Source organism: Phaethon aethereus, assembly GCF_964289735.1.
Source record: "Phaethon aethereus genome assembly, chromosome: 7".
Lineage (NCBI taxonomy): Eukaryota > Metazoa > Chordata > Aves > Phaethontiformes > Phaethontidae > Phaethon > Phaethon aethereus.
In genome coordinates, this window is record NC_138583.1 from 32,533,631 (window position 1) to 32,549,895 (window position 16,265).

The window sequence follows — 16,265 nt, forward strand, 5'->3', positions numbered from 1 at the left end:
AGATTTTCTGCCAACGTTTCATTTTAGAAGGATGCCAGTGAATCTTCTGTGAATTTTATGTCTTTCTAAATAAAAAAAAAAGAAAAAAATAGGCAAGGGAAGGCTTATATTTTTAATCGTATAAAGTTGATACCTCCCAAGAGTTGACTTACCGGATAAGACAAATATGAACAAAAAATTGTAACACACATTCTGTTAGCACTAGAATCTGCTGAGTAGGGATAAATTTGTTTTACCTCATGGAGGAGACTGATGGTTTTCATAATATGAGAAAGGACAAGGAGTAGCGGTTTTAAACTAAGAGAGGCTAAATTTAGACTAGACAGAAGGAAGAAATTTTTCACAATGAGGGTGATGAAACACTGGCCCAGGTTGCCCAGAGAAGTGGTCGATGCCCCATCCCTGGAAACATTCCAGGTCAGGTTGGATGGGGCTCTGAGCAACCTGACCTAGTTGAAGATGTCCCTGCTCACTACAAGGTGTTTGGGCTAGATGGCCTGTAAAGGTCCCTTCCAACCCAAACTATTCTGATTCTATGATTCTATGAAAGGGTTATGTGGAACGGCTCAGGTGACCCAGCGTCACTCAATGAAAAATTAGCATGGGATTTAGGAAAAAATCCTTTTGTTGTCCCCCATTCAAAGTGTTGTGTGCATATTTGGAAAGAAAGGGGAAAGCCTACACCCACGTTGTACTTGTAAGGTTCAGTAAGCAGCCTGTACACTGCACACCATAAAGCTCCGATGTGTTAAGCTAGAACAGCTCTTGAAACTGTATCACTCACTCTGCAGCTATTATCTCCACCACAGCAATCTACATGCTAGTTTTACCAATATGTCATGAGGCCAACTCAGATCTATACATCCCTGTCCAGAAGCAGTGCAGAGCTTGGCCCCTTTTACTTAATGAGTCTGATAATGTCTGTCCCAAGGAGAAGGGAAAGGGCATGGAAAACGTTTGTTTCTCTTAATATCCTTGCAAAGAGGTCAACCACAAAGGTAACCTTTTTTTCTCCCTCTTCTGTGCAGCTGGTTATGTGGTTCTTCTCAACATCACTGCAAAAATACATCTTGCACTAGATACCCTAAATAGGACTAAGTATCCTTAAGGAAAGATGTTCTCTGCAGCAAGGCTTGATGGATATCAGCCTGTAGGAGAGGCCCAGCAGAGCAGGGAGGGGTCTGTATGGGGGTGGTGTATGGAGGAGAGGATGGATTCTGCTATATTTTTGTCCTCAGGGTCTTGCAGAAATTCTGAACAATGGAAGAAGTCTGCGTTTGAGGGCCGCTTCCCTTTATCTACTCCACCTTGCCTCACAACAGTAACCGTATAGATCTTTAAATATACTTTAAGCCATTTTGCTGAATGAACACAAATCTATCAGTATTTTTCTCCTTGTATACTAGTGCTTAGGTTTTGATAGCAATAGCTAAGAAGCCTTTGTGCTTTATACTTTTTTTTTTTTTAATTTTGCTTTCCTATTATGATGGATATTTTCTTGGAAGGTTTTGTTCACATAACCTTCTATATCACTAGTCTAGTCTGTAATCTAATTATCTGTTTTTATTGAGTAACTTAAAACATTTGATAAGTTGTTCAAGTGCTTTTTAAGTTGTAAATTCTACCCAAGACATTTTAGTACACTCGTCCTTTAAAAGTGTAAACTTCTGTGTCAAGAACCGGAAGGATGAAAGGTGTAAAATGTTACACTTCCAAGAAAAGTGGAACTTACAGATATGCATGTAATGATGAAAAGATTGACAGATCTGACTTCTCTCAGCCAGATCTGTTACTTTCATCTGACACCAAAAAAATCCCATCAAATAAGCATAGAAGAAACTGATTTTGGCATTTGCACATCATTCATTTCCAAGGGTTATGAAATAGCTACTGCATTGATATGACACGCAGCAGCCAAAAGGTTTGCCTTCCTTCATTTTTGTAGCTTGTTACATTTAGCCAGCAGATAGCTCTCCATTGTTTCTCCCTCACTGTTCTAAACCTACAAACCTTTATAGTTGTGTTTAGGTTTTTAGTTATTATTGTTTATGCAGTAAATTTACTACCACACTATTCTCTGCTCCTCTTATAACAATCCTAGTCCTTTTCTGATCGTCTATTTATGTTTTTCCTCCAGCTTCACAGAATTACCTAAAAAGCTGTTGAAGTTTGCCCAATGTAAATTTGCATTTCTCTTTTCCTGTCTTTTTTTTTTTTATTCATTACTGAAGAACAAATTTGGCATTTAATGGACAAATGCACTCTGATCGTTGTGTTCTTGAATAGATTTCTTCCCTGGTAAAGGGTTGTTGAGAGCTTAGCTTTGCTGTGAATGTTAATTTCAAAAATTTGGCTGACTTCTGTAGATCTGAAGCAAAATCTTCCTTCAGTCTGAGAAAAAGATGGTGCTGGCTTTAGAAATTTTTTGGTTGGTATGAAGGAATTGAGAAAGTGGAGGAGGAATGTATCTTCCTGCCACGGTAAGCAAAACTACTGCTTAAAATGTTTCTGAGATTGAAGAGTAGTCTTGAACTGACTTTGTGTCTTGGACTATAATCCTGTATTATTAACTGCATTTCTGGTCTCATAACGTTATTTAACAGAGAACAGTTGTTCAGCAGCCTTAATCACATGTAATATTGTACAATTAGCAGACTGTTTGACAAAGGCTTCAGCCTCAGCTTTTTTTTCGTAAAATATAAAGCAACAACACAATTTCCATTTCCTCTCTTTGCATGAACTCGCCAATTCATTGCAAAACACAGACAAAGAGATGTCTAACAGCTAAGAAATGTGTCCGATTCAGAACAATGAAATGATCTATCTCGGCTCCATTGGGAGGACAATGTACAGACTGCTGGACTGTGAGCGGCTGTGGGTCTCCTGACATCCTCTGGAATGAAACTGGACAAAACACTTTTCACCTCTGTTTTCCTCACACACTTTCAGGTATTCCCTCCATCAAGGCTGTAAACTCCTTCAGGTACAGACTGTTTCCCTGTGATGTTTGTAGTGTGCTTAGCTCCGACACCTTGATCTTGTATGTCAAAGTACAAATAAATGCTGCTGGATGTTATTGTGCTCCTTACTGTAGTACTGACGTACTGTGATCTTCTGCAAATTCAGGTGAGGGTTTAATGGTATGCCTGGGAAAACAGGTTAAACCAAACCCCAAACAATTCCTCCACACTCCAAGGGTGCAGAAGGATCGATTTGGATCTGATTTCAGACTCTAACATGGGTCATTTTGGACCTGTCTGTTTTGAGATAGTACCAGGAGATGAAATTAAATACCTTTTCTGTATCTTCTTGGAACAGAGACATCATGTCATAACTTCTCAATCTCAGTGGTAGGAGGAAGTTTCAGAGGGTTTGACTGCGGCTATTTTCTTCTTTGCTTGACAGCAAGGCTCATATTTTTTATCTTGTAAAAAAAATTGTAAAATGAAAACAGGTTATAGCAAAGTTGAAAAAGATGGGATGCGTATGACACATTCTGCAGAAAAAAAGTACATTTTAGGCCACTTTATTGCAACGATTACTTTTGAACTGCTCTGTTTACAAAACTAGGAACTTATGTTACACCTCATCAGGCTGTAAGAGGAAGGCAGCGTCTTGATTTGAACGGTAAAACGGGAAGATGGAGTAAATCTTCGGAAGATAAGGATTTCCGAACAAGCTGTAACATCTCTTCTAGCATTAACCGTGCTGAGTTCAAAGGAAACCGCCTCTGAACTCTGCGGGACCTGAGGCAAATACCGGCGCGGCGCGGCCCGGCTCCTGTGGAGGAGGGCTCAAGGCAGCAGACCGGGAGACACCGGAGCCCGCGCCGCCGGCTGCTCTCCCCGCTGACCGGGGGCCGGGCGGTGGCTCCCGCCGGCCGCGCCGCCCCCCCAGCTAACGGACGCCCGCGCGTCGGAGCGGGGCGGGCCCGCCCCCGCCCGCTGCCCCCTACGCCCCCCCCCGCCGGGCCTCTGAGGTCCCGGCGGTTGCAGCGCCAAGCGGCGGGGGCTCGCGTGCTCACGGCGGCCCGGCCCGGTGCCCTTTCATCTCCCCTCGCCTTTCTGCCGCCCAGGCGGGAGAGGTTTCTGTTGAAGCACAGAGGCGCCTACGGGGCGCGGGAGCTGCCGGTGTGCGATCATCCCGGCTGCACCTTCCCCGCTCCAGCCGGAGGCAAGGGTGGTCTCCCGCCCGCCCCGTGCCGCCGGCCGGCCGGGCCGGGCCCCTTCCCTCCCTCCCTGTCTCCGCCGCTGAGGGCCTGGCGGGGGGACGGATCCAAACGGACCGCGGGGCGGGGGGCGTTAGAGCGAGCAGCCGGCTCTGAGAGGAGATGACAATTAGCCTTTAAAAATGGCTGCTTGGAAGCTGTCAGCTGGGACGCGGAGGGACTGTTAACCCTCTTCCCGCCTCTCTTCCCTGCAGGGCTAATAACGGAGAGGGGATAAGGGCTCCTCAGCCCTTTCCTCGCCGTCGAGTCGTCCCCCCCGCCCCTGCGCGGGATGCCGTAGCGGCTCCGGCGCCCGGCCGCCCTCACTTCCCAGCTGACTGACTGACTGGTGAGAGGACGGTGGCGGCCTCCGCCTCCCCGCGCTCCTCCTCGCTGCCGCCTGCGTGTGTGCCGCTGGCAGAGGGACTACAAAGGAGAAGGGGGAGTCGGGGGGCTACATGATCGAGGGTGGTGCGTGTGTGTGTGCACGCCGGTGGGGGGCATATCTGGCGAGGAGAAAGCACAAGGTCAAGAGGCAGTTCTCCTCCATGGAAGAAGACGGGAGCGATGAGCCCTGAGGAGGACGACGAAGAGAAGGGGCGGATGGCTGAGGGCTGCCGGGCTTCCCCTCGGGAGTGACGGGGCGCGGAGGGCTGAGGGGGCCGGAGGAGGCAGCGCTGAGGCCGGGAGGGAGGGAGGAGAGGAAAGTGAGAAGGAAGCGGGGGGTTTGAAGCTCCCCGGCTGGATTATTTCCCCTCGGGGGAAGCTGCCCCTGCCCGGGGCGCGCGGGCGGCGCTGCCATCGCTGCCGGCCGCGCCTCGGCCCATGGCCCGCGTGGCGAAGATGGACCCGGGCAGCGCTGCGAGGGGAGCGGGAGCTGCCCCCGCGCCCCTGGGCGCCTGCAGACCCTTCCCCTCCTCCTGCGGCTGCTGCTTCTCCTCGCTCCTGGATGTGAACGGATGGCTGCTCTTCTACGGCTTCTTGTACCTGGCCCTCTATGCCCAGGTGTCCCAGTCCAAGTCCTGCGACAAAATCTCCTGCTTCGCGGGTCATTGTGTCAACTCCACCTGTGTCTGCGACCAGGGCTGGGTGGGAGACCAGTGCCAACATTGCCAGGGCAGGTTCAAGTAAGTCTCTGCTTATTATGATTCCCTTTTTTTCGTCACTGCACCCTTTCCCTGTCGTTTTCACTTGCCTCTGTTTTGTGGTTTTTGTGGTGTGGGGTTTTTTTTGTTTTTTCTTTTTTCTTGTGTCTGCTATGATGTTGTTCATGTGGGGGAAATATGTGACAGAAGTTAAGGATGAAGTAGGCTCCTCCACCTCATGGTCCCTCCCTCTAAGAACACAGGACGCAGTCCTCCGATGGAAAATTGTACCTGCTGACTTACCACTGAAAATAGGCTGCTCCACTTGATGGGAACTGAGAGACAAGGAAAAATGGACCTAAAGCTGTGTTGCTGCTGTCCCTTCTGGAAGTGTCATGGAAATGACATGTGCGCTTCGTGGGGCTGCCCAGGGAGCAAAATTTACTAGTGGATTTGAATGACTTTTTCCTTCTGGAGAGTGAAAGTGTTTTTCTTATTTCGGTCTTCCTCCCTTTCTTTCAAGTATTTTAGCTAAGTGGGCATTAGTCAGGCACATTTGAGATAACATTAAGTGTAACTTAGTGAAACATTCATCACTCATGACAAGGTTTGCAGGAGAGGAGAGAGTGGTAAATGTAAAACAATAACATATTTTTGCAAAGGAGAAAGTGGTCAGTGAAGGTAGAACTACCTTCTCTTTCTTAAAAATGGATGTGATATGGAGTCATAGATCAGTGGGAAGGAAGCGTACCCTGACACTCCATATGTAGTGGAAAAGAAGACTTAATTTATAGGGCTGTCACTTTACCCCCAACCCCTTTGGTATCAGTATAAAGACTGGCTGTGAAGAATACTGTTTGTTATTTCGCTATATAACCTTGGACAGGATGTCTCATTTCATTCCTTTGTAAAACACCCCTTAAAAGCAGGAACTCTATTAAGTGTATTGACATATATATGGCTGGAAAGTGTTCTAATATCTCACTAATAAGAGCCTGGTGAGGCTATGTCTTAGAGAACTCAAATTCTGTCTTTGGAAAGGTACTTTTAATAGGTTGAAAGTATCAAAAATTGTCTATTTTAAATTGTGTTTAAATTCGGTTTTCTCTTTGGAGTACTAAAATTTAGCTATGTAATTCACAACTCTTTTAAACATTTAATCCAAGGTCACTCATTCCTAAGTAACAAAAAGTAAATCCAGTAACTTGTTAGCTTGGGAAGTTAAGGAATAGCTGGAGTCAGACATGTTGGCTGAAGTAATGTACATGCTGCAGAGAAAGAATTCACTGATAATACTTGGTGGATTATTCAATCAGCATGATTATAACTGAGTTATAGAGGTAATATAAGGCAAATATAATACATCTTTTCTGCATATGATCTTGGTAATAAGATTTTGAAGTTGGTCATTTGTTCCCTGTGTGTATTGAGGATTTGGGGTTTGTCCTGCTCTGTGTTGTGGAACAATGGCCTAATTGCGTAAGGATTGAGAGAGAGGAGAGGAGGCCCAGGTGAATCTTCTTTGTGTGTGAAGATCTGCAGGAGACAGGCTTGCAGGGCTATTATTTCCTTGCTTTAAAGAGATTACTTGTATCCTTTGTCTTCATGCTGCGCACAACATACCCTAACAGTGCAAGGGCTGAAGCAAATTTTCATTTCTTAAATTTCAAAGCTTGTTGTGAATTAGTATATTCACAACAATGAATGGTTACTGGAGCCTTTATCCAGTCCTTACAGGTATTTCCTTGATTAACAGTTAAAACATTTATGTTTCTTTACACTGGTTGTATTTGTCGAGTGAGGAGGTGCAGCAGTTACGTTTTCACTTCTGGTAAAAAGTTAATAATCCATCCCCACCTAGAGGAAGTTCTGCCCGAGTGTTGAAAGAGCATCTCTTCTGAGCTAAGCTAAGCTAACACAGTGGTTAATTGATGTGCCATTAAGAGTTTTGGTGAAATTGGAATAGATTTCTCATTAACTTCTCTATATTTTATGCTTAGCTTTAAAAATGACAGTGGTACTTGCATTACAATTTTTGTCATGGAAGTAAGCCATTTCTGTTATGTCGGAGACCTATTTTTTACTGAGGACACATTCATAGTGGTATCTTTGATAGCTCATCTTTAATCTTTATTCTTAGAAGCAAAATATACTCTGCAATGAAAATAAGCATTCTAAGATTAAAAGCTTTTCAAGCCCTGTGAGTTGGGGATGACATGAAATATGTTAACATCTCTTGCAACGCAAGCAGCGACTCGGAGTGGTTGTATTTTGAATCCTGGAAATTCAGATGAGTGTTGAATGGGTGATAAGTCTATGTATTTCCAGCTGAAGAATTGTAAAAAGAGTATTAGTCTGCCTCATGGCCAGGTGATTGAAGACCTTTCTGACCTCTGTGACAATTGATGGTTTGACTTATTATTGGGGAACATTTGCATATTGTTTCCATTTGTCTGTGAAGGGTGGGTATATGCTTTGTACACAAGTAGCCATGGCTGGGCTTCTGCAGCAGTGGTACTTTCATTTGACAAGTTATGTTGGATGCGTATCGCTTTTGCAGCAGTTGCTTCTGTCAGTAAGAATTATTATGAAGAATGTTTCAGAATTACATAAAGATTGAAGAGTGTGTTTGGCTGTTACCACTGCATTAATGACTAACGTCTGGGTTGTAGATACGTTCTATACAATTGTTTATAGAACCTTGTGTATTATTCTAAGCACTTAGGTTATTTCAAAGTTTCAGCAGTTTGAAGTGCCTGGATGCGCCTCTGTTATGCAGGATTAAAACGGAACTTTTAATGACCTGAATTGGACATGTGTAAAACTTGTTTTCTGTCACTAGGTTATTTGAGGAAACAAATTTTTAAGGGTAGGCTTAAAACTCTCGAAAATAAAAGTGTCTTTATTTTTCTTCATATAAGTGAAGTATGGTTATTTTTGCTCTTTTGGGAATGAGTGACTTGCATTAGCAAGCATCAGAAACATTATTGTAACAGAAATACTCTGCCTAGGGTAACTTGGGACCACTAATTCTTTGAGAGACGTGTAGTATTTTTGGCTTTGTTTTATTTCTTCTCTAGACTGAGAAATAACAATGTAGCAGAGAGACATCAAAAATAATTGATCAATCTTAGTAAGCAGGTGTCAAAATTAATTGGCAATACTATGGTAACCTTGCCTTTTCCCTGTAGGAGAACTACCAAGTAAGTAGACTGCTTTGCAAATGTTGCTCTGGACAGGATGAAAGAATGGTGGATGGGGGGAAGAAGTGGGCAAAAAGATGCTCTAGCACTATTTTATTACTCTTATTTAGCAACTTTCATATTTACTCCTTGTTTTGTGAAGCATGTGGTAACTTGTTATATAAATGGAAGTGGTGTTGTTCTTACTGCCTTGCATTCAGATCCATGTCAGTCACTTTTCAGAATGATCTAGGCCTCATATCTGCCTGGCAGTAAATTATCTTGCTCTCTGTTCAGGATGGATATCTTAATGCAGTTTTGACTTACTTCCTTTTTTCTTGAACATTCCTCACACCACCACCCCACTTCCCTTCTGCCTTGACAGAATGAAAAAACTTTTGCTACCAAAATATAAAAGGGAAATTTAGTTATAAAGAGAGGGGAAAGGAATTCTGTCTGCCTGCCTACAGGAGGCAGGTGAAAGATGAGAAAGCCAAAGGGTGAGCAGGTTCTGTTTTTATAGCAGGGAGCTTCAAACAGCACAGTTCCCAAGATGTAAACAAAAATACAAGCATAAAAACACAGTGTCCAGTTTTATTCTGATAGATTAATTTATTAAGGAAATGAAGCTTTTAATGCTCCATCTGCCTTTCTTTCTTCCTGTACCCTATACCTTTGAATTTGTTGGTTAGTTACAGTTTTCATGATGATATGAGTTTGGGCAGAAGGGAGAGGGAAGGGCTGCCCAAATTGTTGTGTTATGAGACTCCAGGGAATTCAGGGAGACAACCATTATGAATGGTCCAACTGCAAGAAAAGCTGCAGTACAGCTTCTACGTATTTAGATGTCAAAGTCAATCAATCTTGAGAGGCAGCACTACAGGAAAACAAGTTTCATTAGTTTTGCTACTCACAGAATGATTTCTTAGGAGGGGAAAAAAAAAGTTTTCTTCAGGTTGGAGAAAAAAGTTACCCCTTTCTCTAGCTTTAGTTTACAACCTGATATGTGGAAGAGCACTAAGAAAAAAAATCGTGCATGAAACTGCTCTTTCTCTTAAATTTTTGAGTACCTGAATGACTGGAAATATCCAGTCTTCTAAAATGCTGTCTTTAAAAAAGTAGATTGTGTCTTCAGATGGTTATTGTTGTCTACTTGATAACTTGTAAATCCCAATTGGCATACGTAACGAAGCAGACTGTACAGGATAGGTGAGCACCTTTGAGTACCTATGCTTTAGTTAATTTGTTTTGCCTAGTCCTAGATACCTAGTTGTTATGGAGAGAGTAAGAGCAAATTGTTTTGTTTGATTATTAAACCTTGCGTACGGATGTTCTTACTGTGCTTCTAAATTACCTCCTGCATGTTTTCCTTAATTACTAGAGCTCCTATAAAAGATTCTGTATTCTTCAAGGACAAAAAAATTTCCAAGTACTAGAACCTACATAACTGAAATGTTAAAAAGGTATCAAACTTTATTATTCCTGGAAAAATCCTTATTTCTACCTAAAACTCTGAATTCTGCAGTTTGCAGCATGACTTAAACAAGGAAAGTGTCCTTAAATTGCAGATGGTAAATGAACAATGATGTTGTATGAGAAATGATCTTTAGTAAAAAGTTTTAGCTGCAGCCAGTTGAAATTCATGCTGCTGTGAAAAGGGGTGACTTTATCCTTCACACTTCACTTTGATCACCTCTTTCTTCTTCTTATGTAAGCATTAACATTCCTGCTGAGAGTTTAAAAGTATCAACAGGAACATATCTCCCCACCTCCCAGCCAACTTTTTTTAAAGCTCGCTCAGTTTCCTCACATTACTTCACTTGCATAAGTCTCTTGCTGACCCAAAGGAGATAACAGGAATGAGCAGGTGTAGATGGCAAAAGAACATTGTCCCTTTTAGAAGTGGTACAGTCTTAGTTTGCCTTAACTTTAATGTGAAACAATATTACCATTAAACTGGTGCAACTTCTATTATACAGGCTGAAATCCTGAGTCAGACTATCAGTTGCAAAACTGCCTTTGTCAGCAGCATTGCCTGTATCTGATTCAAGACGTGCATAATTATTGACATCAGTGGAATTGTGTGTGAGATTTTACACCTGCAAATTGCTTTTTACATAAGTCAAAAGTCAACATGTGAATGTTAATGTAATTAAACTAGTGGAAACATCAGTGATTATGATTTTTATCCTTACAAAATGTGGTCCTTATTTAAATTTATTTTAGTGGTGATGCTCTGAAAATATTGCTTCCAGTGTGAGTTATTGTCTCTGTATTAAAATTTTAAAATACAATGATAGTTTGTATGAGAGAGATTTTTGAATTTGTAAGGAATACATTTTTTTATTCAAATCTTGTTTTAAAATGTAGAAGCATAAGCTATATGACCGTACTAAACTCCTCCTAAATGTTAAACAATCTGCACTGAAGAGGGTTTTTTGAAAGAAAAGTAATCTTCTTTGAAAACTGAAAAAAATTATATTTATTACAGTGTACTTCTTGTTGTTGTTTAAGATTTCCTAGACGGAATCATTTAGGTTGGAAAAGACCCTTAAGATAAGAGTTCAACTGTTAACCTAATGCTACCAAGCCCACCACTAAACCATTTGAATATTTTTTTAATGGGTTTTTATAGACAAGACTAGAAATGAACTCTCTGATTACCTGTTACTGCAGCTTGCCTTATGCAGGCTGTAGGATAACTCTGAATTAATTCCTGTTTGAGTTGAACACATGCTTTAGAAAAGCACCCGTACGTCTGAAAACACTTCCACTAACTGAAAGCCCAATACAGACTTTAAAAATTGTTCCACTGGGTAGTTGTCCTCACCTTTTCGTATAACCAGCAAAAACAAATGCATAATCCTCCTAATCCAAAAGATCTACCCTACCTCATTTTTTGTCTCTCCGAGTTGCCCTGTTTTCTCATGTTTTGAGTCAGGCCTTCATTGCAGGGCCTTCTGTATGTCAGGTCTGTGTTTCCTGTGTAGGTGAAAATATGGTCACCTTTTCCTCCCTGAGAAGGGAGGAGGAGTGTTCCTTGAGTAGTCTTAACATAAAACAAGGGTTTTCCATCCTTGATTGCTCTCTTGGTTTTTAGCCTTCTCTATTTTATCAGCATTCTTGAGCTATGAATGCCAGAACTAGATGTTTGTCTTTTGGTAATGGTTGTACTGGTGAAGTGTAGAAGTAGAGTAACCTCACCCCTGCTGCTTGGTGTCCTGCTGTGTGCAGCTGCAGAGAATGCTTCTAAGCTTAGCGCTGTGCTGGCAACTCAGTCCATTATTTTCAGCCTCACAAGTCTTCTCAGAGTTGCTTCATCCTCGGTACCAAGTGATTTATAAATGGCCCTGCTTTTCTCAAGCTAGTCTGTGAACGGAACACAGCCTCCCCTATTCATGGTGGTATTTAATTGTGGGGCTACAAACATGTATGTGTTTGGGATGGAACGATGCACTTCTAAAAACACCTCTCTTTCTCCTCCCTGCAGTAGATAATTAACAATGTACAGAGTCCCTTCCTGTGTTTAAGTCTGAGACCTTCTATAGCATTGAATCCAAATGCATGTTAGGCAAAGAGGTCATGGATTCTGGAGTTCACTTTGTTTGCAGACTAAGCAGTTTGTCACTTAAGCAAATAAATGTGGGAACAGATGGCTGATGACCCTGTCAGGCCTTCAGACAGCACCAAAGGCTGGTTGCCATTGCTATGGGTGTGTACAAAGCTCAGTTGTAGCAAATGTATGCTTAAGTCTATCCATAAATGATACATAAATGCTTGTACCGGTTATAGAATTTAATATTTATTATGTTTTAAATTTAATTTGGCAAATAAATAGTCTCACACTGTGTATCTCTTCCTTTAACCAAAAAGAAGGCATGATGATCATGTTTTGGAAGGCATTACCATAGTTCATGTCATCTTTTTAAAACGAGTATGAGTAGTTTTTGAGAGATCAGTCTATCACTGCACTAGAAATTGATTTAATTGTATCAAAACGCGGGCAGAAAAGGTAGGAGGTAATATGAGATGCTGAGGAATATCCTTGGGATATTCTTACACATGCTAACTGAGGTGCTGGTCAAAAAACCCTTACTTTTAAAAGACTACTACATAGGCAATAAAAAAATGCATTGGCAAACTCACACAGTGTTGAAGAATAATTATCTGTCAGTGTCCATGGAATTTATGATTAGCTGCATAGTCTAGTCCTGGAAAACATGCTACAAAGTTTATGTAAGGAGGAATAAATGCTAATGATACCTGAAAACACGGGCGCTCCAGTGAACTGCAGCTATTAGAAGTAATAAAGGAACAATAGTAAATATTAAGCATATGTTTTCCTGTGAGGTGGGTGAGCAGTGGGAATTTTCAAAGTAGTATTACAGGTTGCCCTATGTATTCTTAAAAGCCTAATGAGTGGATGTGAAAGTAGCATTGGTTTCAGAGCTCCATGTGGGGTAGGACCCTATTGAGAAATGATGGAACTGAGCTCAACGCTGTCTGTTTAGTGTTCATTCACAAGGCACAAGAACTGCGTTCGTCTTTGAAGTCTCCTGCAGACAGAAAAACCTAAAGCTTTTAGACCCCTGAAAAGCAATTTAGCCACCAGGTCTACAGAATATTCTAGGGTAAACTTCTTAAATTATCTGTTATTGCAACACCATTTTGCAAAAAATGAATTCACTGTAAAATCTCTCCCAAAATTTAGAGCTTATGTCACTCATCTGGAAGAAATGGATTCCATGGTCTGTTTGAATCAGTATTTTACATTTCTTAGCTAAGGATGGAAATGTGCGACTGCCATTGTATGCTGGCAAAATGTCTGGTTTGTTTATGCTAATGATGTTTAGAAACAAGCTAGCTGTAGAATATTTCCAAGTTTTAAGCAACATGTGCCTGAGAACGATGATTTGGGTAGGGAATTTTGAAGCCAGGATGTTATGGGATTACTTGGCAACAGAACAAGTACTGAAGTACTTAAAGATTGGATGCAGACAGATAAAATGACACTCAGCATCTATATTTTCTTACGGATTTCTTCCATAATTTATGTACTTCAGTGTCTTATCTGTAAAAAGGAAATAACATCCTGTAAGGTGTTGAGGACTCAGACTTGAGGTGATCCGCTACTGTAATGATGAGAGACAGGTAATAAGCTAGGTACAATTTTAGAGAATGCATTTCTTCCTAGAATGTGATAAATACCATGGCATGAGGTACTTTTGTCCAAACTGTGCTGTATATCTCAAACAAATGAGTGAAATTGCTTCCTCATTAGGTCACATGGACCTAAAACTTGAAAACAGTCTGTATTATTGCAGAATATTTGACGAAGAAGTTGTTCTCTTACTTGAGAGATTGAAAAAATGGTACACTGATAAGTTATAACTAAAAAAACTGGTAAGATTTTATTTCAGAAGGTAAGACCTAACCCCCAACCTTCAATTAAATCTTACAAACACAATTTTGTGATGCATTGTATTAGTTAACCAATATTTTGAAGAGTTACTGTTCTACTTGTATGAATACAATGTTCTATATTAGTTATGGCATTCTTGTATCATTATCAAAGAACCGTGCAGTCTGAATTTGTAGGTTCATTGCATTATGTTACTATAGAATTGTGAGTCTGGATTCACAGTCTTTAAATGTAGATTGTTATTATAGACACGCACTTTTATTTTATGCATAGATGTATGCTTGTTCCTATAATTTTGAGTTTTCAGCTTGTTCTCTGTTATCTTGAACGCCAATAACTTGCCTTCAAAAGTAATGCTATGTAACTATTGGAATGCAGGAGCTGGGACTGAAGAACAATCAGATATATCACAAAAGGACCAGGTTTTAACAATGTACGTTACCAGTTGTGGCAGTAAAGTGTGAGCAGCAATGATTTTGGTCAAAAGCCTTGGAGGAGAGCTGGGACTGATAATGTCTTTAAATGCTCTGGTGAGCTTTGTAGAAATTTTCTATTCAAGGTATAAGTAAACCATGAGGCACTGTGGAACAAGAAGACAAATGGGCTTCATTGATTGCCGCCTCCAATCCTAGGGCAGAGATAAATTAGCTAGAAAAATATCTTGTTAGTCATGCTGCAGTTTGAAATACTTTCCTTTTTGCGATGGATTTTAGTGGTGAATAAAATATGGTAAGCTTAATTTTCTTGATAGTGCATCTCAGCTTTCAAAACTAAAGGGAACTCTGATACTTTTTGACTTGTATAAAGGAATACTTGATAGTTGTAGCTTTATTAGTAAAATTGAAAAGCTGATTAATCCAACCGCAGGGTAATTTGCATGTTTAATTGTTCTTTTCTTGAACCTACAGAGGAAGAGTGTGTGTATGTAAAAGTGTATATTTCTCACAAAGAAAATACAAAGCAGTAAACCGAAACAAACACAAAATAGCTCACACTCATGTTTGTGTGTGCAAGCCCAGTTGATGAATGTACTTTGGAGGATACTTGATGGTCAAGTGTATACAAGGTATATGCAAGATGTACCACAGCAGTTATGGGGAAGAGGGGAATGAACTGTGTCTTTCATAGGAAGTATTGTAGAGATCGTAGAGCTGCTGTAATTAAGCTGCGTGCTTCTGTAGTTCTCTCCTATCAACAGACCTATTTTGTTTGCTTCCTAAGTCAACTGAGGCTTTTCTAAAGGGTAACTTAAATCATTGAACCAGAGCTGGAAGGTGTCCTTGAAAAATAACAAATACTGGACAAACGAATAGCTGCTTTTGGAAACATGCAAATTTGCACTTGTGTGCACAGCTGTAATATCATGTTAAGTCAACTGTGTTAGAAAATATTTTTGCAAATGTTTTCTAAAACCTAATGCCGATATAAGTATTAAATCCAGAACATTTGTATTTGAAACTTTGGTTTTTTTTATGGGTATTTTTAATAGTGTAGCACTTCGCAGGAATAATCTGTGAGCATCTATTTAAAAATCAAAATGACACAATTTTTCTCGAGTTTTTAATTTCCAAATTGCTTATACTATTTCAGTTTTCACGGGGAAAAAAAACCCCTACCTATATTCAAGGAAGTACTTACCTCCACACATCTGTATCATACTTCATATCTGGATATCTTATTTAAGCAGTAGGTAGCTAGTCATCAGAATGGCCTTGAGAAATTGGCATTTTTTTGGAGCTGTTTTACATGTAGGAAACTTGAAGTTGTGTAGTTGTCTAAGGTAACAACAAATAAATGGGTGAATTGAAATGGAAGCTTGGAAGTTGATACAATTTTCTGTAATTCTGTTCCAGTCCTCATTTTAAGATAAGTGAATTGTTTCCAAATTGTACATTCTTTTTCTGCAAATATACGATATAGATTGAAGTGCTTTGTTTTCTCAGAGACCTGTGTTATGTAACATAATTGGATATAGGAGAGGATATGAAGTTTATTATTCGGATATGGATACATAGCTGAGGAGTTTTGTGATGATATTTTAGACTGACCCAAACACATACTGTGTGTCATTCAGTGAATGTATGGGGGACCTCTGTTAAGGTATAAATGCCAGTATAGGTTAGAGGTTGATGAATACTTAGAGAATTGATCTTGAAAGGTGTCCTCCATTCAAATGAGCCAGGACATCAAAGCTGGACTGTTTGTAGTTGGTCTATCTCCTTGTGTTTAAAGGGGGCAGGGGGGAGATAGGGAACAAGCAAACCCGACCTCATTATATTGAGTTCACAAAAGCTGTACATTAACAGGAACATGGCTGGATTATTTTATTTTCAATATTATATACATCCTTGAAGTGCGTTTACTGCTTT

The 16,265-nt window shown here is 40.7% G+C and overlaps 1 protein-coding gene across 2 annotated transcripts in view; it reads left to right on the forward strand.

Moving 5' to 3' along the window:
- Nucleotides 1-4,728: 4,728 nt before the first annotated feature.
- Nucleotides 4,729-16,265, forward strand: part of ATRNL1 (attractin like 1) — a gene marked incomplete at its 3' end in the record, with an annotated part of 538,576 nt that continues 527,039 nt past the window's right edge. For both annotated transcript variants that reach the window (XM_082002290.1, XM_082002291.1), the window contains exon 1: nt 4,729-5,334. In XM_082002290.1, coding sequence (XP_081858416.1) covers nt 5,033-5,334 — 302 coding nt within the window. In that variant the 5' untranslated portion in view covers nt 4,729-5,032. The remainder of the gene's footprint in view (nt 5,335-16,265) is intronic.